The sequence below is a fragment of the Salmo salar genome, chromosome 13, assembly GCF_965601325.2.
Source record: "Salmo salar chromosome 13, fSalSal1, whole genome shotgun sequence".
In the NCBI taxonomy this organism is placed as follows: Eukaryota; Metazoa; Chordata; class Actinopteri; order Salmoniformes; family Salmonidae; genus Salmo; species Salmo salar.
In genome coordinates this window covers 95,252,687-95,279,576 of record NC_138303.1, presented here as the reverse complement: position 1 = coordinate 95,279,576, position 26,890 = coordinate 95,252,687, and the positions used below count along the sequence as shown (strand labels likewise).

Genomic DNA, 26,890 nt, shown 5'->3' with positions numbered 1-26,890 from the left:
GCCTTTGACTCAGGCAGTCATGGTTACTCCAGTGTTCTCCATACTGGGCTACATCTACTCTCTGAGCCTCCTGACTCTGTTGCTGCCTGGTTTGAGCCAGGGCAGTCCCATCATGTCACCTGAGGAGCTTCGAAGGGGCCCTGGGGCTAGAGGTCTGGTGGATACCTCCATGTTGGAGCAGAATGAAGACCTGGACATGCAGGACTTTCAGGGTCAGTTTCTGTCCACGTTGAACCTCACAGAGCTGGGCCCCCGGCCAAGGCCCCGTGCAGCCCGTAAAGAGCCACCAGAATACATGCTGGAACTGTACAACCGCTTTGCCAACGATCGCACGGCCATGCCCTCTGCCAACATAGTGCGTAGTTTCAAGAATGAAGGTACAACATGTACTTATATTTGTCTGAAGACATTGTTTTTTAAATGTTTAACTTTTCATCATTTTGAAAAAAATTATCTTTGGATATGATTAATTGTTTATTTAGCTAACATTATTAAGCAACTCAAATTAACTTGAGAACAATAGCACTATACAATCTATTGACCAATACAACTTCAAAAGTATATTAAAAATGTACACTGATACTCAGCTGTTCTTTTAGAGAAGTTAAGATTTGACTAACTGTAAATCACTCTTTGTTTGGATAACTGAGATTAACTTTAAATTATTCAAAGTGTTATGGAGTTTGCCTTAAATTTTGACAAGAATGAAATATGATATTTGCCCTTAAAGAAACTTTTATTAAATTTTAATTGGTTTAACAGTTACTTATTTCCTCTTCTTGAAGTCAAATTACATGATATGATTGCAATTCATTCTAACCATATAAAAAAAACAGCTAAATTAAAAGCCTTATTACTGATGCATTATTTAATATAAAATTGATTAAATCCAATTTGAGTCTAAACCCAATTCAGACCTTCATTGATATTTTAATTCCAGATTCCTCCTTCTACAGTGTGACGATCAGGGGCGTGAGGACACACCCCCTGCTGTTCAACATCTCCATCCCCCACCACGAGCACATCCTCACCGCCGAGCTCCGCCTCTACACCCTGGTCCAGAGGGATCGCAGATGCTACTCCGGCCTTGACCGCAAGGTGACCATCTACAAGATCCACGGGGGGGGGCACTGGAGGAAAGAAGAGGGGAGGGACGGAAGAAGGAATGAGCAGGAGACAGACAAAATGGAGGAAATGGAGGAGCTGGCAACCCGGCAAGTCTATGGTAAAGACGATGCCTGGATTACCTTCGACCTGACCCATCAGGTCAACCTTTGGCGGAAGGCAGAGAGCTCCACCCACCGTCTGGAGGTCCACATTGCAAGTCTGGGTTCTGATGGTGGGAAGACCCCCCAGGTCAGAGAAGAGGATGGAAGGAAAGAGTTGGTTGATGTGGATGTTGACATGGGCTCAGATGGTAAACACATGCCAGTGGTGATCGTGTTCTCAGATGATCAGAACAGAGACCATCGTGAGGAGGACAAGCGGGAGCTCAACCAGTTTACAGAACATGAGAATGACCTGCTGGCTGACCTGGAGCCGAGTCCACAGGTGAATTGGGGGGACCAGGCTGGGAGCAATGCTAGGAACACTGATGGAGAGGAGCTGGACGAGGAGACTCTCATACAACTGTACTCCAACCTCATTTACGACACGCCTCCCCGAATCCGCCGCAACACCAAGGGTGACCCCTGTAAGAAGACCCCTCTCTATGTGGAGTTTAAGGACATTGGCTGGGATACCTGGGTCATACAGCCCCTGGGCTATGAAGCCTATGAGTGCAATGGTGTATGCAGCTACCCTATGACCTCTGAGGTCTCGCCTACCAAGCACGCCATTGTCCAGAGTCGGCTGAGCAGTAAGATTCCACAGAAGGCGTCACCAGCCTGCTGTGTTCCCACCAAGTTAGAGCCCATCGCACTCCTTTACGTCGAGGACGGAGGAGTGGTCACCTACATGCACAAGTACGAGGGCATGGTGGTGTCAGAATGCGGCTGTAGATAGTCATAGAACTGACTGTAGGTTCAGGAGAGAGGTATAGAGACTGTGGATTAACGTAGACTGAGTGGTCATCAATTTCACTATCAAGAAGAAAATCAGATCAAAAGTGCCTATTTGAAAATAATACATTTCTGCAATCATTAAGGATACTTGCTTTGTGAGCTACTAGCAGACATATAGTGTAAACAGAATGGATACAGTACACCATATTAAGGGCATGAATAATTTCTATATCTATATTTTGCAGCATCAACTACATTGTATGACAAAGATAAACAGTGGAGGCGTAAATAGGAAGATGACATAGCAAGAGGGTCCTGCCTGTATGTGCATTCAATTATGTACATTTCCCATTTGTAAAAGTACATTTCTTATTATATTGAGATTATATAAATGCTATTTTACAATGCCAGCAATATAATTATTTTTTAAAAAGAAAAAAAATGTGAAATGTGAATATCATGCTGTTCTTTGTAGTTTGTGATCATACATTTGACTTTCATTTTGGCGATATTGGTATGTACCGTCAGATATGCACAAAACTTTATTGGTTTAAGTAGCTCTTGGTTTAAATGGTTGGTCCTGTATGGCTTAGTTGGTAGAGTATGGCGGTTACCAGGTCAGTATTGTGGGTTTGATTCCTGTGTCCACCCATATGTAAAATGTATGCACGCATGACTCTTAAGTTGTGTCTGCTAAATGGCATATATTGTTACTATATATCATTATACAATGAGTGTACAAAACGTTCAGAACACCCCCTCCACACACACACACACACACACACACACACACACACACAAAATGTTACCCATCCAGCTTCAATTCGTCAGGGCATGGACTTTACAAGGGTTCAAAAGCGTTCCACAGGGATGCTCGCCCATGTTGACTCCAATGCTTCCCACAGTTGTGTCAAGTTGGCTGGATGTCCTTTGGGTGGTGGACCATTCTTGATCCACATGGGAAACTGTTGAATGTGAAAAACTCAGCAGCGTTGCAGTTCTTCACACAAACCAATGCACCTGGCATCTACTACCATACCCCGTTCAAAGACACTTACATCTTTTGTCTTGCCCATTCAGCCTCTGAATGGCACACATACACAACCCACGTCTCAATAGTCTCAAGGCTTAAAAATCCTTCTTTAACCTATCTCCTCCCCTTCATCTACACTGATTGAAGTGGATTTAACAAGTGACAACAATAAGGGATCATAACTTTCACCTGGATTCAGCTGGTCAGTCTATGTCATGGAAGAGCAGGTGTTCATAATGTTTTGTACACTCAGTGTATATTATAAATGAAAGAAAAACTATAACAGATAATTCGTATATATCCTACATGCAAAGACAAAGAGGCGTATTCTAAAGCAGAGCAGAATAAATTGTGTTTGAAGTTTATTACAAATGTGAGTGCTTTCAGGGTTGGGTAGGTTTCTTTCTAAATGTAATATGTTAACCTCTATGGGCTAGGTGGGACGCTTGCGTCCCACCTACGTAACAGCCACTGCCAGCCTGTGGCGCGATTTTCAAAACCTTAAAAATCCTATTACTTCAATTTCTCAAACATATGACTATTTTACAGCCATTTAAAGACAAGACTCTCGTTAATCTAACCACACTGTCCGATTTCAAAAAGGCTTTACAACGAAAGCAAAACATTAGATTATGTCAGCAGAGTACCAAGCCAGAAATAATCAGACACCCATTTTTCAAGCCAGCATATAATGTCACCAAAACCCAGAAGACAGCTAAATGCAGCACTCACCTTTGATGATCTTCATCAGATGACAACCCTAGGACATTATGTTATACAATACATGCATGTTTTGTTCAATCAAGTTCATATTTATATCAAAAACCAGCTTTTTACATTAGCATGTGACGTTCAGAACTAGCATACCCCCCGCAAACTTCCGGGGAATTCGCTAACATTTTACTAAATTACTCACGATAAACGTTCACAAAAAGCATAACAATTATTTTAAGAATTATAGATACAGACCTCCTCTATGCACTCGATATGTCCGATTTTAAAATAGCTTTTTGGTGAAAGCACATTTTGCAATATTCTAAGTACATAGCCCAGGCATCACGGGCTCGCTATTTAGACACCCGGCAAGTTTAGCACTCACCATAATCATATTTACTATTATAAAAGTTTGATTACCTTTTGTTGTCTTCGTCAGAATGCACACCCAGGACTGCTACTTCAATAACAAATGTTGGTTTGGTCCAAAATAATCCATCGTTATATCCGAATAGCGGCGTTTTGTTCGTGCGTTCCAGACACTATCCGAAATAGTAAAGAAGTGTCACGCGCATGGCGCAATTCGTGACAATAAAATTCTAAGTATTCCATTACCATACTTCGAAGCATGTCAACCGCTGTTTAAAATCAATTTTTACGACATTTTTCTCGTAGAAAAGCGATAATATTCCGACAGGGAATCTCCTTTTCGGCAAACAGAGGAAAAAATCCCAAAGGCGGGGGCGGTCGGGGTCACGCGCATAAGCCAGTGTCCCTTGATCGGCCACTTGAGAAAGGCGATAATGTGTTTCAGCCTGGGGCTGGAATGACGACATTCTGTTTTTTCCCGGGCTCTGAGCGCCTATGGACGACGTGGGAAGTGTCACGTTAGAGCAGAGATCCTTAGTAAATGATAGAGATGGAAAAGAAGTTCAAGAAATGGTCAGACAGGCCACTTCCTGTAAAGGAATCTCTCAGGTTTTGACCTGCCATTTGAGTTCTGTTATACTCACAGACCCCATTCAAACAGTTTTAGAAAATTTAGGGTGTTTTCTATCCATATGTAATAAGTATATGCATATTCTAGTTACTGGATAGGAGTGGTAACCAGATTAAATCGGGTATGTTTTTTATCCAGCCGTGTCAATACTGCCCCCTATCTTAAAGTTACTATCAACCTGTCCAAAATTGCGGTCAGTAATGTAACTTCTAGATTACCCAAACTCAGTAACGTAATCTGATTACTTTTTTTTATTAAGCGGCATTAGAAGAAGACAAAAATTATTCATCAAACACATTTGGTGTGTCATCAGAGGTCTCTGACTTGAGGTCAGACTCGCTCAGGTGGAACAAACTAAAACTTGCGTCTTTTTCCAATTCTGAATTGAATGTCATTGAGAAAACAGAAAGGTGTCTTTTTTTATTTAACTAGGCAAGTCAGTTAAGAACAAATTCTTATTTACAATGATGGCATACTGTATTGTACTTTTTTTTTTTTTTTATCAGCAAACACCCTTTCTGAATTTAAAAGTAATCCAAGAAGTGAACTAGTTTTTAAAAAGTATCTGTAATCAAATTACAATATGTTTGCTGGTAATGTAACTGATTATGGTTACCATTTTTTTGTAATCAGATTACATGTAATCGATTATACGCAATCAGTTACTCCCCAACCCTGTGTGCTTCCATGATTGACTAGAGCCTAGTGAAATGCGTTAGAGATTACACTTTGTTTGAGGTTCTCCGTTAAAGGCATGCAGACAAGCCAAGAATACAAGTGCACTACAGCATAAGTGAACCTGAAATTAATATTGCTTTGAATAGAGTTGCATTGTGCAAAAAGGGCACTGAACAATGAACTTGCTATATGGACAACCTTTCAAGTGTTAAGTCAGAGAAGAGAATGTGAAAGCAAAGAAAAACAATACACAAGTGTCATTTATTTTCTTTATTGCAGATCATTGCAGAAATACATCAATCCTCTCCAATTGTAGAAAACAGAAGCAGAAAGGTACAGATGATGCACAGAGCCATAGATGAAGTTTGTTTGCTAAATGTTATTTTTCCTGAATACATAATACTCTCCATGTCCATAGAACCACATGGTTGTTTCAAATCCATTCTACCCACTTATTTGTGGGGTAATCTATTTGCCCCAGTCTGACTCACACTCCCTCCCACCCCACAATCACACTTCCTTCTAAAGCCACATGCCACGCGAGCCGCTTTCTCCCCCTCCCCACCTCAATGTGATGGTGATAAAGAGGTGTCAGGGCCTGGAGACTTGTAGACCATCACTCAGGATGAGACGCCATTCCAAGTGGTGAGCAGTTGGGAGAGGGTGCTGTCAGATTCCTGGGCCCCAACACCAACAATCTCTATGGACGATCCACCCCCCAGCCAGCCTCTCTGTATTGGACGTTCTCTCTCTACCCACAGCTGCCTCCCACCTCCCTTGTCTAACATGGCCACTCGGCAGCCCTAATCATGGCTTTGTCTACAGGACAGATGGAAAAACACGTCACATCATTACCCAGTTTCTGTTGTCAGTGGACTGAAGGAGAGACAACCTCTATGGAATAACACTGAATGACTGAGTCCAGATTTGCACTTCACTGCCATGCATTTGTGAATCACAGCTATACTGTACTTACCTATGGGGCTGTTTCAGATATTATTTCAGAGTACTCACTTTATGAATTATGATGGTTATTTATTTTGTCAATTTCATTTGACATTTAATCCTGTGGCAATTAATTATCTTCAGGAAAAATAAACTGTTTTGCAGCATGAAGACATGGTTGGCATATGGTGTTGTTGAATTAAATTCCAGATCAAATCTCCAGAGTGTTGGATATGCACATAGACCTATGGTACATTTACTTTACTTAAAACAAATTACATACCACCCTCTATCCCACTGCTTGCTTGCCTCTGAAGCTAAGCAGGGTTGGTCCTGGATGGGAGAGCCAGTAGGAGGCTCTCTTTTCTCTGATAAATAAAAAGATCCCAATGCCCCAGGTCAGTGATTGGGGACATTGCCCTGTGTAGGCTGTTAAATGGTTAAATGGGTGTCCTGACTCTCTGTGGTCACTAAAGATCCAATGGTACTTATTGTAGGGGTGTTAACCCTGGTGTCCTGGCTAAATTCCCAATCTCACCCTTAAACCATCATGGCCACCTAAAAACCCCTAGCTTCCAATTGGCTCATTCATCCTCCTCCTCCTCTCCCCTGTAACTATTCCATAGGTTGTTGCTGTAAATGAGAATGTGTTCTCAGTCAACTTACCTGGTAAAAAAGGGAGAAATATACATTTCTAGGCTATACACAACCAGGAGCAGAACTGATGCTGGCATTTCTTTGTTTTTAACAGACCCCACAGGACTAAACACTTCTACATGAGTTTGTAGACAGGTTTAACATTTTAAATTACATTTGTCTGTTATGAGTGGAAAATCGAATGAACACATACAAACGATAAGAAACCACAACTGATCTTATCAGCCCTAGGGCCAACTTTTAGCCGACCAGCCTGACCTCTGAGCTCGAGCAAAGCGCTCACAAAACAAGCGCCCCCTGCTGCTGGCATGGCATAAGCGGCACTGCTGGAGTCGCGAGGGCGTTTCAGGGAGTTTATTTTTGTAGCTGGCGCTATACCATTGTTTACGAGTATATTGCAAACATGTTGGTTTTGTTTAGTCACTGGCACAATTGAAAAACGTAAAATACAGTCGCAAAATATCTCATAACCAGATGATAATCGAGTATTGGCTCGAACTTCGATTCAGAAAACACTGGTTTTGTTGACGACTACCGTTAGCAAGCTATCGCTAAAGTAACTAGCTATGTGCTAATCGGCTGTACTAAACTGTACTAAACACTGGAGACCCAGGTAAGTCCGATAAATACATAGCTGCTTGTATGTATTTTCCACTGACTATTACAATTTAACCACACGGGGCACATCATCCTTGGATTTGTAAACGACTGGCATTAGCCTACTTAGGAAATGTGTCAAGATGTAATAAAAAAAACATGGAACCTTTATTTAACTAGGCAAGCCAGTTAAGAACAAATTCTTATTTACAATGACGGCCTACCGGGGAACAGTGGGTTAACTGCCTTGTCCAGGGGCAGAACTACAGATTTTTACCTTGTCAGGTCGGGGATTCGATCTTGTTACTGGCCCAACGCTCTAACCACTAAGCTACCCGTCGCCCCAAAATGTCAACTAAGTTAGCTTAGGCATTTGGTAGTCTCTTAGACACGATTTGACGCGTTTTATGCAACGTTAATTTGTTTTTGTAGCTAAGTAATATTTTTGTTTCTGTAACTTAAGGTTTTGTAGAAAAGTAGCTAGCTAACGTTTGTCGGCATCATTAATTTGCTGTCAGGCAATGCTTTTCTGCATTGATGTGAAATCACAGAAATAGTAGTAAGCTAGTACAACTAACATTATTTTCTGTTTACCTTACTGCAGACTGTCCTGGACACCCCTACATATGTAGAGTGAACAGGACACATGCCATTCTCACCCTAGCAAAAGGCTTCTGAGGATGGGTTTGACTCATTCCTAGAGTGAGAATTAAACATAAGATTGAACTTCAAGTAATAGAGACTGTAGAACGGTGAGCAAGATGTCGATCACAAACACCCCCACAAGCAACGACGCTTGCTTGAGTATCGTACACAGCCTGATGTGCCACAGACAGGGTGGAGAGAGCGAGACATTCGCCAAGCGAGCCATCGAGAGCCTCGTCAAGAAACTGAAGGAGAAGAAAGATGAGCTAGATTCTCTCATCACAGCCATCACCACCAACGGAGCTCACCCCAGCAAGTGTGTCACCATACAGCGCACCTTGGATGGACGGCTGCAGGTAATGGGGTAGCTGAGTAATTTAATATTAGGGCACCAAAAAAAGTGTTTATTGGACAAGTTCAGGTAGTCCCTCCCTGTTTCAGTCCCATTGGTGCCTAATGAATACCAACCTGCTGATGGATAGAAGATATTAGACTCACATTACGGGCTGAACTATTTTCTCAGATGACTGCTGCGCTTAGTTCATAACATGTCTTCTCTGTGCTCTCAGGTCGCAGGGCGTAAAGGCTTCCCCCATGTGATCTATGCCAGATTGTGGCGGTGGCCTGACCTGCAAAAGAATGAACTGAAGCATGTGAAATACTGCCAGTTTGCCTTTGACCTCAAAGCTGACAACGTGTGTGTTAACCCATACCACTACGAGAGGGTGGTATCACCAGGGATTGGTGAGTGGGATTTGTTTTCTCCTCTCTCTTGAATACTGTTAAACCCCTCTGAATTTTAAGTTGGATCTTATTTGTGTCCCTCTACTTCTCTTCACAGACCTGTCAGGACTGACTCTTTCAAGCTCAGGTAAGGAAGGGTCTTGCCCTGTACTAGTAATTTGCAGTTCACAACAGAGGATTCAAGTGAAGTTCCCCAAAACGTTGACCCTCTCACCCTCCCTGCCCTACCAGGCACACTCATGGTCAAAGATGAGTATGAATTTGAGAACCAGCCATCTCACTCTGGTGTGGATGGCCACCACCAGACCATCCAGCACCAGCCCTCCAGACCAGGGGGTCCCCAGGAGTTGTTCAGCAGCTCGGCTCTGCTCCCTCCCCCTGAGGGCAGCAGCTCAGCCTCTACCTCTGCCTTCTCCAGTCTCGCCGCTGGAGCCTCAAGTGAGATACTGCATTGTGTTTAACCCTCCCTTGTCTTGCAGTTCATTACTCCCCTTAAATGTAACACTTCATTTTGTGGTGAATACGCTCCTGACATAAATACAGGATACAGTGGCTCCCTCATACCCCAGTCAGGGTCATGCTGAGAAGCTTTTTCCTTTTTCTGAGGTGTAATTCCTAATCACTTTTGTTTGTGTGTGTCTGTATTGTGGAGTGTTTGGGTCTGGGTGTGTTTGCATATGTTTTTCCTACTCACTCACTCACTCTGGCCCATCCTGCTCCTGCCTCTGTAGCCCAGTCCACTAGCCTTCTGTCAGGGAGCCATAACAGTGAAGGGCTGCGGCAGCTATCCTCAAGGCCAGGCCCAGGGCCTTCACAGGGGCAGAGCGGCTTCCCCCTGGCACAGAGTGCCACATACCATCACAGTAAGCACCCACACTTGGCCCTCCACATTTCATACAATACCAAGTTTGGGGTTAATTCCATTTGCTTCTTGAATTTACCGAATTTAAATGGAATTGACCCCAGCCCTGTCAAACACCATTAAAGTGAGTGGGCATCTGCATCCAACAGCCTAAAAATAACAGCTTAGCACTCACACTGCCTGCCTATGTCACTAACAATCACCTGCACTTTCAAACAATCATTACAGGTAGCACTCACATTCATCTTCCCTCCATAGACCATGACAATGGAAACCTACGATGAGTGTAACAAACTTTATGAACTATTTCCATTACATTTTCTCCCGAGTGGCGCAGCGGTCTAAAGCACTGCATCTCAGTGCAAGAGACGTCACTACAGTCCCTGGTTCGAATTCAGGCTGTATCACATCCGGCCGTGATTGGGAGTCACATAGGGCGGCACACAATTGGCCCAGCGTTGTCCAGGTTTGGCCGTCATTGTAAATAAGAATTGGTTCTTAACTGACTTACCTAGTTAAATAAAAAAATACAAAATAATAATAGACTGACCAGGTGAAAGCTATGATCCCTTGTTGATGTCACCTGTTAAATCAATCAGTGTAGATGAAGGGGAGGCGACTGGTTAAAGAAGGATTTTTAAGCATTGAGACATGGATAGTGTATGTGTGGCATTCAGAGGCTGAATGGGCAAGATCAAAGTGCCTTTGCACGGGGTATGGTAGTAGGTGCCAGGCGCACCAGTTTGAGTGTGTCAAGAACTGCAACACTGCTGGGTTTTTCACGTTCAACAGTTCTCCGTGTGTATCAAAAATGGTCCACCACCCAAAGGCCATCCAGCCAACTTGACACAACTATGCACTGAAGTCAACATGCGCCAGCATCCCTGTGGAACGCTTTCAACACCTCTGACGAATTGAGGCTGTTCTGAGAGCAAAGGGGGGGGTGGGTGCAACTCAATATTAGGAAGGTGTTCCTAATGTTTTGTACACTGTGTACTTCCGCCAGCCCACAAATTACTGCCCTGTTGCTTTTCACCGTAACCCCATTTACTTCTCAGAATCTGGATATTCTCTCAAAAAGCTTTTCAGCATTACCACATTGCCTCTCTAGGGGTTAATTCCTCCTTGGTCAGTTATAGAATTCCTCTCAGCCCTGTGACCATAGCCCGTTGTAATAGTTGATTATGTGTGTGATTGAGTTATTTTTAGGTCATGGTATTTTCTATCTGTGCTTATGGTCTGATGCAACTGGTGATTGTTCTGCTTTCAGATGCCGCCTCAGGCTGGTCGAGAAATGGGAACTTCACCCCCTCAGTGCCTCACCACCAGAATGGGCACCTGCAGCACCACCAACCCATGCCCCACACCCCACACTACTGTGAGTGGCTGTGTTATCCCCCTCTCTGGGCATATATCTAAGGGTGCTGCCAACATCTGAGCCTTACAGATTCTATATCCCTCAAAGCAACAAGCTAACCTTGAACTAATGCAAAAATTGAGTTCTTGTAAAAGGAGAGAGCTGTTTCCCAGAAAGGATGTAAACGTGCACATATAATGTCAAATAGTCAATGTTATGTCATTCGACATTCATTTGTACTCCTTTGAGCCAAGCAGTACAAACTACACCAAACAACACCGTTGTCTTAATTACATGACATTCTTTTCCAGGGATGGTCAGCGATGACATTGCATTCCAGCCCCCCATCTCAAATCACCCGGGTGAGTCTGTGAAACGTTACTCAGAGAGTTAGTTCTGTATGTACGGTATGTGTCCCCATTTGATCCGGTATGTGTTGTGAAATAGTACAGAGACCATGTGAATTGAATGTGGTGTTCTTGTTCTGTTCCAGCCCCTGACTACTGGTGCTCCATTGCCTACTTTGAGATGGATGTTCAGGTGGGGGAGACGTTCAAGGTTCCGGCCAGCTGCCCCACGGTGACAGTGGACGGGTACGTGGATCCCTCAGGAGGGGACCGCTTCTGCCTGGGACAGCTCAGCAACGTCCACAGGACAGAGGCCATCGAGAGAGCTAGGTACTCTACCATATCAAATAGAAAAAAGGAAAGATTTATAGAACAAGGAATGATTTAATGTCTTTGCTAAATGAAATGGCTAAGCAGAACATCATCCATAGTTTTGGAAAAATACACTAGCAAAATGTGAAGGCTTTTACATTTTTTTTTACTGTCTTTCTCTGTCTGCTTCTTTCCTTCCTTCCTGGCTTTAGACTTCACATTGGTAAAGGGGTGCAGCTGGAGTGTAAAGGGGAAGGTGACGTGTGGGTGCGTTGCCTTAGCGATCATGCAGTGTTTGTGCAGAGTTATTACTTGGACAGGGAGGCAGGACGGGCCCCTGGAGACGCAGTGCACAAGATCTACCCCAGCGCCTATATCAAGGTGACAGATTTTATTTCAGTATTATTCTAATGTATTCCATTGAGGTTTTTTACTTATTATTATTATTATTATTATTATTAATAATATTATTATACTTCTATTCACGTTGTTGTCACAAAGTTGAGAGTTGACTACTTGGGAAGGTTTATTGTTTCAAAACAGGTTAAAATCCATTACGTTTTAGACTGTTGAACCTAGGGGTGGGTACACAGTATCCCATAATGATGAAGCAAAAACAGGTTTTTAAATTTTTGCAAATGTATTAAAAAAAAACACATATCACATATCCATAATTATTCATTCCCTTTACTCATTACTTTGTTGAAGCAAGTCTTAGATATGACTCTACAAGCTTGGCAGATCCTCTAAAACTCTGTCAGGTTGGATGGGGAGCGTCGCTGCGCAGCTATTTTCAGGTCTCCAGAGATGTTAGATCAGGTTCAAGTCTGGGCTCTGGCTGGACCACTCAAGGACATTCAGAGACTTGTCCCGAAGCCACTCCTGCATTGTCTTGGTCGTGTGCTTAGGGTCGTTGTCGCGTTGAAGGTGAACATCAGGCCAAAGAGTTCCATCTTGGTTTCATCAGACCAGAGAATTTTGTTTCAAGGTCTGACAGTCCTTCAGGTTTCTTTTGGCAAACTCCAAGCAGGCTGTCATGTGCCTTTTACTGAGGAGTGGCTTCCGTCTGGCCACTTTATCATAAAGGCCTGATTGGTAGAGTACTGCAGAGATGGTTGTCCTTCTGGAAAGTTCTCCAATCTCCACAGAGGCCACTGTGTTCTTAGGCACCTTCAATGCTGCAGAAATGTTTTGGTACCCTTCCCCAGATCTGTGCCTCGACACAATCCTGTCTCGACGCTCTACAGACAATTCCTTCGACCTTATGGCTTGGTTTTTGCTCTGACATGCACTGTCAACTGTGGGACCTTTTATAGACAGGTGTGTGCCTTTCCAAATCATGTCCAATCAATTAATCAAGTTGTAGAAACATGTCAAAGAAGATCAATGAAAACAGGATGCACCTGAGCTCAATTTCGTGTCTCATAGCAAAGGGTCTGAATACTTCTGTAAAATAAGGTATTTCAGTTTTTTTGTGTGTTTTAAGTGTGCAAAAAATCTAAACCTGTTTTCACTTTGTCAATATGGGGTATTGTGTGTAGATTGATGAGGAACATTTAGAATAAGGCTATAATGTAACAATGTGGGGAAAAAGTCAAGGGGTCTGAATAGTTTCCGAATGCACTGTAAGTATAAATTTTTAGAGAAAAAAAGAGTGGTCTATTTCAACAATGAAAAGGCTTGGTCTAAAATAAATAATCAATTTGCCATTGTTACGTACAAGGATATACCATGGCATTTTAAATTCTGAAGTGACTACGGTTCCAGATTTTCTGGAAACTCGATTTGTCGTGGCAAAAAAAAAGAGATTTCTGTGCTTGTGCAGGATTCTTTTTACGCCAGCTTTATAGCTGCAGCTCAGTGCTCCACTGCATTTTGATCGGCGATGAGAGCCTTTGTCTGGTGTAGCCTACACACTTCATGTTGTACATAAAGGACATGGTCAACATGTTCCAACTACTGCATTCCATGTCTCATTAGGCTGTTGAGCATAAGCGCGATTCCTGTTGTTTTCTCAGCAGGAGTTAGGCTACATGCAGCTATTTATTTACATGTTGTACACAAAAGACATGTTCGCACAAACTCGCAGATAGTTTTTTACCCCAATGCAAAACTCAAGTGGGGAGTTACATACAACTAGGCAGCATATCACACATAAGCAACACACACACTAATTAGCAATTGAATGTTCTTTTTTTCATTTACCATTGCCAACATTGGCTGAGCAGGAGGCAGGCAGTCAAAGTAGTAGTGTTGTTTTTAACAACTCTTGCTAATGGCTACAATATGACAGCAATTATAAAGATAAGTCTACATCATCACACAAAACGCAGATTGTTTTTTCTCTAATGCAATGTGTAGGGACTGCGTCCTGCATGTGCAACTGCAATATCCGTTACAACAGACAGAGAAGCTTGTAGCCTCCATAATGGCCTTGAATGCTTTTTCAAATCGCTGCAGGGTTTTTATTTCAGCTGTTCAGAAATATGAGGCAGAGACATACAGTAGGCTACATCACCATCGTTCAGAAGAGGTAGAGAGTAAAGAGAGAAACATGAAGGGAGGGGAAGTGAGCAGCAACTACGTAGATTTTTTGTTGTTTAAAATAACAAATGCACAGAACGTGATCCGTAGCTTTGAGAAAGTGGTTTCCTGCAGGGTGTTTGAAAACTCCCTATTTGCTGCCACTGCCTTTTTAAAATTCTTAAAGGCCAAATGCAGCTGTTTTTATCTCTATCAAATAATTTCTGGGTAACAATTAAGTAACTTACTGTGATTTGTTTCAAATCAAAATTGTAAAAAAATAAACATAGCTTCTTAGCAAAGAGCAATTTCTCAAGTAAGAATTTTGCTAAGACTGTCTGGGAGTGGTCTGAGTGAGTAGGCCAGAACTCTATCCCACCAAAATAGACTGCGATTTTAGGCGGTCTTCTCAAAGTGCTGTTACACTAAAATGGCATTATCATAATTTTCACAATTTCACAGTGTTATTTCAACCTCATAGTGTGGAAATGTATATAAAGCGCAGGAAAATCATGTTTTTGGCTGCACTGGGCCTTGAATTTAATAAAACAAACCTTTAATGTAATTTTTATGACATGCCTGCCCGGTAACTTACATACACCCGTTTCACGTGTGTAGCTTGTTGTTTTGGTCGGCCAATGTGTAGCAAGTGAAGTGAGAGATCTTTAATCAATGCAAGATGGAATTAAAATTACTCAATTAAAAGTGAGCTAAATGAGAGGGATTAGGCCAACAGGTAGGCTGTGGGTGTTTTATTTGTAGACTAGGACAGGGAGAAAGAAAGCACAGCAAAATGTAGTAGCTAGCTGGCTATTTTAGCTAGCTTGTCTACTGTGCAGTCAAGACCAGCACTATCAGATGGGATGATAAATAACCAATGGCAGCTACAAGTCTCTCTCACGCTCTGCTTGCCCTGCTCCCCTGTCTCACACACAGCGGACCCTCCCCCGTCCACTGAAGCGGCAGCCGAGAGCCACCATCTCACCCTCCTGCAGCAATAAGTGCTCAGGTTAAAAAACAAGTGAAAATATATTTCGGCTAGGGGGTGCTGATCTTGTCATACTCGTAATCATATCCGTTTTATCACACTTGATACTCATCGGATTTACTTGTGATTAGATAACCCGGAAGTGTGTTTTAAATGCTGGTAAAGCATATACGATACCAGTCAACATTTTGGACACACTTAGTCATTCAACGGTTTTTCTTTATTTTTACTATGTTCTACATTGTGGAATAATAGTGAAGACATAACTATGAAATAACACATGGAATCATGTAGTAACCAAAAAAGTGTTAAACAAATAAAAACATTTTATATTTGAGATTCTTCAAAGTAGCCACCCTTTGCACGCTCTTGGCATTCTCTCAACTAGCTTCATGAGGTAGTCACCTGGAAAGCATTTCAATTAACAGATGTGCCTTGTTAAGTTAATTTGTGGATTAATTGTGTTTCATTTCTTTATGCGTTTGAACCAATCAGTTGTGTTGTGACAAGGTAGGGGTGGTATACAGGTAGCCCTATTTGGTAATAGACCAAGTCCATATTATGGCAAGAACAGCTAAAATAAGCAAAGAGAAACGACAGTCCATCATTACTTTAAGACATGAAGGTCAGTCAATACGGAACATTTTAAGAATTTTGAAAGTTTCTTCAAGTGCAGTTGCAAAAACCATCAAGCGCTATGATGAAACTGGCTCTCATGAGGACCGCCACAAGAAAGGAAGACCCAGATTTACCTCGGCTGCAGAGGATAACTAATGAAGTTACCAGATTCAGAAATTGTAACAGACACATCTCAACATCAACTGTTCAGAGGAGACTGCGTGAATCAGAATTGCTGCAAAGAAACACTACTAAAGGACACCGATAAGAAGAAGAGACTTGCTTGGGCCAAGAAACACAAGCAATGGACATTAGACCGGTGGAAATCTGTCCTTTGGTCTGATGAATCCAAATTTGTGATTTTTAGTTCCAACAGCTGTGTCCTTTTGAGACGCAGAGTAGATGAACGGATGATCTCCGCATGTGTGGTTCCCACCGTGAAGCATGGAGGAGGAGGTGTGGGGGTGCTTTGCTGGTGACCCTGTCAGTGATTTATTTAGAATTCAAGGCACACTTAACCAGTATGGCTACCTCAGCATTCTGCAGTGATACGCCATCTCATCTGGTTTGCGCAGGGGGACTATCATGTGTTTTTCAACAGGACAAATGACCCAAAACACTTCCAGGCTGTGTAAGGGCTATTTGACCAATAAAGAGAGTGACTGAGTGCTGCACCAGATGACCGGCATATGTGGGAACTCCTTCAAGTCTGTTGGAAAAGCATTTCAGGTGAAGCTAGTTGAGAGAATGCCAAGAGTGTGCAAAGCTGTCATCAAGGCAAAGGGTGGCTACTTTGAAGATTCTCAAATATAAAATATATTTTGATTTGTATAACAATTGTTTTGGTTACTACATGATTACATATGTGTTATTTCATAGTTTTGGTGTTTTCACTATTATTCCACAATGTAGAAAATAGTAAAAAATAAAGAAAAACCCTTGAATGAGTAGGGGTATCCAAACTTTTGACTGGTACTGTACCTCAAGTGCGCATCACTCAGAGCGCATCGTTGTGTTCGTTCACTCATTCACACACATTGTCCAAAGGTAAACGTTAGGCTTGGGCGGTTTCCAGATTTTCATATCGTCTCATGCCAGGATTTACGGTATTACCGGCATAGCACACAAGGGGGCTTTAAAAACGCATGTCCTCTATTACCAGAATGCTATCAAAATTAGCACAAACTACTAGCGAAGTCACATAGCTAAATGCTAACACGTGAAAACAAACAAACTAATTGCAAAGACAGTCATCTAGCTCAAAGTTATACAAGCATAGCTAGTAGCTACCGAATGTGTGGACATTTACAAGCAAAAGTGAACGAGAGAAATTGTGCAAATGAACAAAGTTGTCGCATGCTTTTCTGAAGAAAGAGCAGCATCTGTACGCGGAGCAGAGGAGGAGGGGAAAAAAATGCTAGTAGGAAGCACAGGGAAAAAATTACTCATCCAGAGCCCTTTGACTTCTGGCAGAAAGCTGCTGTAATATATCTGATGGCAAACATAATTTAGTATCGCCGATAGACAGAACGCTATGGACTCACCAGCTTCCGCTTTCTCCCGTTGTGCTATTTACAAACAAACAGCTGACTGGCTCAACTGTTCTGGAGAGCTATGGTAAGCTTCATTATGTGACAGGTGAAATGAAGAACGCAATCTGCTTTATCTCCTTACATATTGCACAAGTTGAATGCAGGTATTAACTTTAAAAAGTAGCTACAAATATTCAAATTCATAGAAAAACTTAAAGTAAATAGTTTTGAAGGTATTGAAAACCCATCACGTGGCTTTTTCCAAATACCCTGATATACGGTATACCGCCCAAGCCTAGCAAACGACAGACAGATCAAAATGCACATGATTTACTTAATTGGTCCTATTCAATTATCAACAAAATAGGCTAATAAATAGCATGGCTGGCTACTACTCCCTGCATTTATTCCAGACAGATTTAGATGAAGGTAGGCTAATTCACTTGCCCCATATATTGTCTCACTATGGAGAGGAGCAAATCTTTTCTCTCCTGACACTTATGCCACATTTGTGCGATCAAAATAAACTATCTACATTTTTTTTTATTTTCTAATGATCTGTTGCTCGGTGAACATGCCTAGGCGAGAATAAATAATAGCAAGCAAGCATGGGCTTGGATCACGACATAACGACAGTAACTGCTTGCTTGTGGATGACTACAGGAGTGAAGTAGCTACTCTTAGCAAGCAAGAAGCAAACCTACGTAAACTACTGGGGAACCCACACCCACCTACTTTTTCTTCCACCCCAGTAGCCGGACGCCGCTCTGGTCTGGTGGAAGTTTCACTGCCGTGTCGGCTCTCCACAGCCGACTGGCCGGTACTAGGCAGGGTTCCATGCCAGAAGGGGTCTCCCCCTTTCCTGGAGAACGGAGCTGTTCTCGACCCAACCAGCCATGGAGGTATGTCACTAGCCGTGGAAGTCAAAGAAAGCGTCCTCTGGCAATGGGGGTCTCCGTGGAGATGTTGAGCCCGGAACTGACACAGACCAGAAACAGCTTTGCCGCCCTGGAGCCAGAGGCTCTGGCGCCTTCGTCCTTGGTGGCTTCCCAATCAGGATCAGATTCGGAGGTACCTGCGTCTTCGTCCTCGATTCTGTCTCCCTCTCCGGTGGCTTCTACCTTCGGGTTCAGATCCTCGGAGCTCCCAGCCTCACTAGACCTCGAGACTGCCTGAGAGACTGACCCATTCACATCACCAGCTGTCATCATTGGCAGCTCAATGGAGAGAAACATCTTGGTCCCCAAGGCAAAAACCCTGTGCTACCCAGGAGCAAGAGTACAGGACATAACAAGGCTGCTTCCGACTGTTCTACCACAGATGCCGGGAGCTGACATTGTTATAGTCCGTGTGGGGTCAAACGACATCAGAAGGGCTAGCTCGGAACATTTGAAAAATGGATTTTAAAGAACTGAGTTTAGCATTAAAAGACTCCAAAAAACTGCCAATAATTTCAGGTCCGGTACCATCGTTGGGCCGCGGGTGTGAAAGATTCAGCAGACTGCTGGCATTACACATCTGGCTAAAAGACTACTGTAGCTCTGCTGGAGTCACTTTTATTGATAACTTTGACACCTTCTAGAAACATAAGATACTCTACAGGAATGATGGAGTTCATCCAAATCATCTTGGCTCCAGGACTCTGTCCACGCATTTGAAGGCTGCGTAGAAACAATAACTGGTAAATGATCCAAGACCTGTTCAGTTAATCCCTACCATTGTGACAATGAGTCGTCATAATGCTGCATCAAATGTACATGATCTTAGGGGCATTGGCAAACACAATGTAAGTAATTTAATTTATGTACCCCTAATTGCACCAAATACATCTGTTTATCCTACAGCTATTGTAAGCAGTAATCATGAACCTATAAACCAGAGTTACACTGTTAGCACTGAGGCGGTGTGCAATAGTAGGAAGACCACTTTATGCAGCTCACCCTATACTATCAGCTCCAATGTAAATAACATGAGTAAGTCTACCTCTGATAAGCTTCCCAGTAAAGCATTAAGTGCTAAAAATGGCCCATATTAACGTATGTAGCCTAAGAAACAAGGTCCATGAAGTCAATAACTTGCTTGTAACAGATGACATTCATATTCTGACTCTCTGAAACTCACTTCAATTATACCTTTGATAGTGGTAGCAATACATGGTTATGCCAACGGGGGCGCTGTTGCGGCCTATATTCAGAACCATATTCCTGTAAAGCTTAGATGAAGAATGGAAAAATTGTATGGTTAAGAGGGATGAGGCACAAGGTATGGCAATTAAGTCTGGCAGCCCAACTGATTGGCAAATGTACTGCAAATTGAGAAACAATGTGACTAAATTAAAAGAAAAGAAAAATAAACTACACTATGAAACAAAGAAATTATATAAAGAATGATAGTAAAAAGCTTTGGGGCACCTTAAATGAAATTTTTGGGGAAAAAAGCCAACTCGGCTCATTCATTACAAAGCCCACTGATATTGCAAACTACTTTAATGACTTTTTCATTGGCAAGATATGCAAACTTAGGGATGGCATGCCAGCAACAAACGCTGATAATAGACAAGAATTGTACTTTTGAATTCCATAGTCGGTGTGGAAGAGGTGAAAAAAATTATTGTTGTCAGCTTTTGACATTAACCTGTTAGGGCTAGGGGGCAGTATTTACACGGCCGGATAAAAAACGTACCCGATTTAATCTGGTTATTACTACTGCCCAGAAACTAGAATATGTATATAATTATTGGCTTTGGATAGAAAACACCCTAAAGTTTCTAAAACTGTTTGAATGGTGTCTGTGAGTATAACAGAACTCATATGGCAGGCAAAAACCTGAGAAGATTCTGTACAGGAAGTGCCCTCTCTGACCATTCCTTGGGCTTCTTGGCTCTGTTTATTGAAAACTTAGGATCTTTGCTGTAACGTGACACTTCCTACGGCTCCCATAGGCTCTCAGAACCCGGGAAAAAGCTGAATGATGTAATTCCAGCCCCTGGCTGAAACACATTAGCGCCTTTGGTAAGTGGTCTATCAGAGGACCATCAGACTGAGGCGCATGCACGGGGCGACACCATGTTTTTATTTTCTCTCTCTTTGTACTAAAACACGATTTCCCGGTCGGAATATTATCGCTTTTTTTACGAGAAAAATTGCATAAAAATTGATTTTAAACAGCGGTTGACATGCTTCGAAGTACGGTAATGGAATATTTCAATTTTTTTTGTCACGAAACGCGTCGGGCGCGTCACCCTTCTTTACCCTTTCGGATAGTGTCTTGAACGCACGAACAAAACGCCGCTATTTGGATATAACTATGGATTATTTTGAACCAAACCAACATTTGTTGTAGAAGTCCTGGGAGTGCATTCTGACGAAGACAGCAAAGGTAATAACATTTTTCTTATAGTAAATCTGACTTTGGTGAGGGCTAAACTTGCTGGCTGTCTAAATAGCTAGCCCTGTGATGCCGGGCTATCTACTTAGAATATTGCAAAATGTGCTTTCACCGAAAAGCTATTTTAAAATCAGACATAGCGAGTGCATAGAGGAGTTCTGTATCTATAATTCTTAAAATAATTGTGTTTTTTGTGAATGTTTATCGTGAGTAATTTAGTAAATTCACCAGAAGTGTTCGGTGGGAATGCTAGTTCTGAACGTCACATGCTAATGTAAAAAGCAGTTTTTTGATATAAATATGAACTTGATTGAACAAAACACGCATGTATTGTATAACATAATGTCCTAAGATTGTCATCTGATGAAGATCATCAAAGGTTTGTGCTGCATTTAGCTGTGATTTGGGTTTATGTGACATTCTATGCTAGCTTGAAAAATGGGTGTCTGATTATTTCTGGCTGGGTACTCTGCTGACATAATCTAATGTTTTGCTTTCGTTGTAAAGCCTTTTTCAATTCGGACAGTGTGGTTAGATTAACGAGAGTCTTGTCTTTAAAATGGTGTAAATAGTCATATGTTTGAGAAATTGAAGTAATAGCATTTCTAAGGTATTTGAATAACGCGCCACGGGATTCCACTGGCTGTTACGTAGGTGGGACGAAATCGTCCCACTGGCCCTAGAGAAGTTAATGATCATAGTCTGCTGCTGGAAAAACGTATGTGTTATGGCTTTACACCCCCTGCTATAATGTGGATAAAGAGTTACTTGTCTAACAGAACACAGAGGGTGTTACTTCCAGCTTCTCAAATATAATCCAGTTAGAATCAGGAATTCCCCAGGGTAACTGTTTAGGCCCCTTGATTTTTCAATTCTTACTAACGACATGCCACTGACTTTGAGTAAAGCCAGAGTGTCTATGTATGCAGATGACTCAACGCTATACACATCAGCTACTACAGCGACTGAAATGACTGCAACACTCAACAAAGAGCTGCAGTTAGTTTCAGAGTGGGTGGCAAGGAATAAGTCGGCCCTAAATATTTCTAAAACTAAAAGCATTGTATTTGGAACAAAACACTCACTAAACCCTAAACCTCAACTAAACCTTGTAATACATAATGTGGAAATTGAGCAAGTTTAGATGAATAAACTGCTTGGAGTAACCCTAGATTGTAAACTGTCATGGTCAAAACATATTGATGCAGTAGTAGCTAAGATGAGGAAAAGTCTGTCTATAATAAGTTGATGCTCTGCCTTCTTAACGACACTATCAACTAGGCAGGTTCTACAGGCCCTAGTTTTGTCGCACCTTGACTACTGTTCAGTCCTGTGGTCAGGTGCCACAAAAAAGGACTTAGGAAAATTGCAATTGGCTCAGAACAGGGCAGCACGGCTGGTCCTTGGATGTACACAAAGAGCTAATATTAATAATATGCATGTCAATCTCTCCTGGCTGAAAGTGGAGGAGAGATTGACTTCATCACTACTTTTATTTATGAGAGGTGTTGAATGCACCGAGCTGTCTGTCTAAACTACTGGCACACAGCTCGGACACCCATGCATACCCCACAAGACATGCCACAAGAGGCCTCTTCACAGTCCCCAAGTCCAGAACAGACTATGGGAGGCACACAGTACTACATAGAGCCATGACTACATGGAACTCTATTCCACATCAAGTAACTGACGCAAGCAGTAACATTAGATTTAAATAAAACAGATGGAAAAAAAACACCTTATGGAACAGCGGGGACTGTGAAGCAACACAAACATTGGCACAGACACATGCATATACACACACACAATAACATACGCACTATACATACACATGGACTTAGTACTGTAGATATGTGGTAGTGGTGAAGTAGGGGCCTGAGGGCACACAGTGTGTTGTGAATGTATTGTAATGTTTTTAAAATTGTATAAACTGCCTTAATATTGCTGCTTTGGCAGCAGCTAATGGGGATCCGTAATAAATACAGATGTCGTCAGCAATGGAATAATTATACGAACAGACAAACTGGGTCTACTGAACAACGTCAAGTAGCCAGACAAAACAACCATATGGCCTCTTCAAAGTCGACAGGAAATAACTGCATTGAACAACGACTAGCTACAGATTCTGATTCATACACAATGTTTGGAGAAGAGGATACTTGTGCCCTGAGTTGTTTGATTGAGTGAAACAACCATGCAAAGCAATAAAAACAAACAGAAATGATACACATTCAATATAATACGTTTTATTCCCATTAATAGTAGGTAGAAATGAAGGTAAAGAATGAGCACTGTTTCCTTAGCCTACATATAATTTAACTTTCTTTAAAACATGAGAGTTGGTCATAATTAGGAAGCAACATGAGTATAAAGTATTGTTATTTATAATTGTAAACTGACAAGTAATCCAGACCCACATGATTGCTAATATTCTGAAATCCATAATTTGGGGACCAAATGCAGAATCTGGTCTTAAAAACATGTATTTACAAGTTTCACATGACTGCTATGACCTGTTTACACCTTTCATATGGGTCCATTTGGTATCAATATGGCTTCAGACTTTCCTTTCCTCCAATATCTCTAAGGAATGTTATCACAAGTCCAGGGCGGGACGATAGCAGTATCGCAATACTCGTTAGCGTCATGGCAAGGAAACAAAACACAAAGCAGATTTAACTTCTTTAGGAAAACCACCCTATGGTTGAACACAAACATGTCATCCAGAGTTAAAAAAAAATATATTCTCCAAGCTATAGCAAAATATTTTCTATACAGCAGGTTTTTAAAAGGATCAGAGTTTGGTTTGCTTTATGTTTTCATTTTTGCCATGGAAAAAAGTATTGCAATATTGGTATAAGTCAATTCTTCCAAGTCATGATTCCAAGCCAGAAATGGGGAAGTGTCTGTGGGGAAATGAGAGCAGAGGAAAAATGGCTTGTTCTAATCCAATCGTTGCAGCAGGCTCATCCGATACCCTGACAGAAGAACTAGCCAATAATTGTTTAGAGTGCACAGCGCTTCACACTGAGTGAAAGAGATGTGTGCTGGCAGCTGAAAATGACTTTTTCTGAACACAGATAATTACCAAAAATACTCTTGTCATAATCGTATTTGTAACATTCTCCATATCTGTTACGATACTTGTTTTGTCTGAGTACAGCCCTAATTTTGACAATCTGGTTATCTGGAATGTCATATGATTCGAATAGTGAAATTATTTCAGATGCCCATCCCTCGTTGAACCCCTATCCCTTCTACACTATTGTGTGTAGGCCCTAACCCTGCCTTTCCCCCTTGTGATGTGCAGGTGTTTGACCTGCGTCAGTGCCACAGGCAGATGCAGCAGCAGGCAGCCACAGCCCAGGCGGCAGCCGCAGCACAGGCAGCAGCAGTGGCTGGAAACATCCCCGGGCCTGGCTCTGTGGGAGGCATCGCCCCCGCCATTAGTGAGTCTCTCTACATACTATTCATCCTTTAACCTGTCTGCCCAGAAATATATCCATTTGTCTTGTCTCAGAGCATCTCAGGACCTCACAGAAATGGGGAAGTGTATGTACTGTCTCATATGAAACTCTATATTCCCCCGAGTAGGTGGTGAATAACTGAGTGATTCATTCTGTCTGATATGTAGCACTAAACTACAACTTCTAACCACTGAGTGTTTTTAACCCCCTTCCTCCAGGTATGTCTGCGGCTGCGGGTATAGGAGTGGACGACTTACGCAGGCTGTGTATCCTGAGAATGAGCTTTGTGAAGGGCTGGGGGCCTGACTACCCCCGGCAGAGCATCAAGGAGACACCGTGCTGGATTGAGATCCATCTCCACCGGGCCCTGCAGCTACTGGATGAGGTGCTGCACACCATGCCCATCGCTGACCCCCAGCCCCTGGACTGAGTTATAGAATGGCAACACGTTCACAAACTGTCCATAGCCAGCCAACCCTTGAACTGACTGATGGACTGCCCATGCCCCGTAGGCTAGTCCATCTTAACTATCTATCATCCTGCTGTCTGCTGTGCTGAATGGGATGAGAGAGCAGAGGAATATATGATTTATATTTTCTACCCGCTGGCATCACAGCCAGCCAGAGTTCCCTCTCTGAAGATACCAGCTCATGAATCCGTTTTCTACTCGCCTCAGAATCAGGATACACAGTCATGACTCATGGATGCTTTTCATTCTCTTTTTTTCTATTCATAAATATCTATTTTCATACCTTCCTATTCATGCCAGTTTATATACTGTATTTTTGAGTTGTCAATGCTATGTTTTTTAAATGACATTAGCTTAAATTAGCACTTTATTGGTTTGCTTTTCATGTGCTTGTTTTCAGAATGTTGTGTCTTGTTGATTGTTTAGAAAATGTATTTCGGTATGCAGTGTGAGGGTGGTTTCCACATTTACATTTGAAAGTAGGTATGTGTGTCTCAGAATATTCAGCTTTTGTAGCAATGAGTGTGATCCAGGCCAGAGCTTTTGGAAGATGGTGTTCACATCACTGACTTAAATTAATATTTCAGATGCCTCAATGTCTAGACAGATGGCGGTTGTACATTTCAGTTTCGCTCCATTTTTATCTCCACCACTGTAAGTTCTGTAATCATGACTTGGAAGAATTGACTTAAGGGCTGTGATGATACCAATATCGCAATAGTTTTTTCCATGGCAAAAATGAAAACATAAAGCAAACCAAACTCTGATCCTTTTAAAAACCTGCTGTATAGAAAATATTTTGCTATAGCTTGGAGAATATTTTTTTTTTTAACTCTGGATGACATGTTTGTGTTCAACCATAGGGCGGTTTTCCTAAAGAAGTTAAATCTGCTTTGTGTTTTGTTTCCTTGCCATGACGCTAACGAGTATTGCGATACTGCTATCGTCCCGCCCTGGACTTGTGATAACATTCCTTAGAGATATTGGAGGAAAGGAAAGTCTGAAGCCATATTGATACCAAATGGACCCATATGAAAGGTGTAAACAGGTCATAGCAGTCATGTGAAACTTGTAAATACATGTTTTTAAGACCAGATTCTGCATTTGGTCCCCAAATTATGGATTTCAGAATATTAGCAATCATGTGGGTCTGGATTACTTGTCAGTTTACAATTATAAATAACAATATTTTATACTCATTTTGCTACCTAATTATGACCAACTCTCATGTTTTAAAGAAAGTTAAGTTATATGTAGGCTAAGGAAACAGTGCTCATTCTTTACCTTCATTTCTACCTACTATTAATGGGAATAAAACGTATTATATTGAATGTGTATCATTTCTGTTTGTTTTTATTCCTTTGCTTGGTTTTATCACATAGCTGCATCACTGCCCCACAGAGCAAGATTTTTGGACATTGGTCGCATACTTATAGGAAAAATCCACTCGGATTATCTTTTGGTATTTTTATATTAGTCCACTGGTAAGACATTAGCATAATGTTTTGCATGTCAGGTTAACATATAGGATTTTCAAGAAGCTAACAAAAACAACTGGGAACTCTGACTTCAGGGGGTTCAAAACAACTGGGAACTCTGACTTCAGGGGGTACAAAACAACTGGGAACTCTCTGACTTCAGGGGGTTCAAAACAACAGGGAACTCTCTGACTTCAGGGGGTTCAAAACAACTGGGAAGTCGCGCTCCGACTGGGAAAAATAGTTTTGAACAGTCATCCAACTTGGGAACACTGACCTCTTTCTAGAACTCACTTTCTGACCTGAAGCTCACTGACGTCATTATTTAACCTATTTCTCAGAGCTTCCAGTTGTCTTGAACACACAAAAGTGTCACTTGTACATTGTTTTGTATCATATATCTTAACTTGATTGCTGACATGCAAAACATTTTGGGACTGTATTGACTGTGGAATAATGGAAAAAAAAGACCAAAAGATGGTTTGAGTAGATATTTCCTTTAAGCAGTGGGTGGCTGTCCTATTGCCTCTCACC

The 26,890-nt window shown here is 41.9% G+C and overlaps 2 protein-coding genes across 3 annotated transcripts; both read left to right on the top strand.

Moving 5' to 3' along the window:
• On the top strand, positions 1–3,614 carry LOC106568178 (bone morphogenetic protein 10). Its single transcript, XM_014138279.3, has 2 exons — positions 1–377; positions 941–3,614. Exons 1-2 carry the CDS (start codon positions 20–22, stop codon positions 2,002–2,004), a joined length of 1,422 nt encoding a protein of 473 aa, XP_013993754.1. The 5' UTR covers positions 1–19; the 3' UTR covers positions 2,005–3,614.
• Positions 3,615–7,344: 3,730 nt separating this feature from the next.
• LOC106568180 (SMAD family member 4) lies at positions 7,345–26,213 on the top strand. Of its 2 annotated transcripts, XM_014138281.3 has the most exons (12): positions 7,345–7,643; positions 8,232–8,628; positions 8,842–9,016; positions 9,114–9,143; positions 9,248–9,454; positions 9,748–9,879; positions 11,149–11,256; positions 11,547–11,597; positions 11,729–11,912; positions 12,107–12,275; positions 24,253–24,391; positions 24,628–26,213. In XM_014138281.3, the coding sequence occupies exons 2-12, from the start codon at positions 8,389–8,391 to the stop codon at positions 24,837–24,839; spliced, it is 1,647 nt and encodes a 548-aa protein (XP_013993756.1). In that variant the 5' UTR covers positions 7,345–7,643; positions 8,232–8,388; the 3' UTR covers positions 24,840–26,213. The 2 variants fall into 2 exon arrangements, with proteins under 2 accessions (XP_013993756.1, XP_013993757.1); XM_014138282.3 differs by lacking the exon at positions 9,748–9,879.
• The last annotated feature ends 677 nt before the right edge of the window (positions 26,214–26,890 follow it).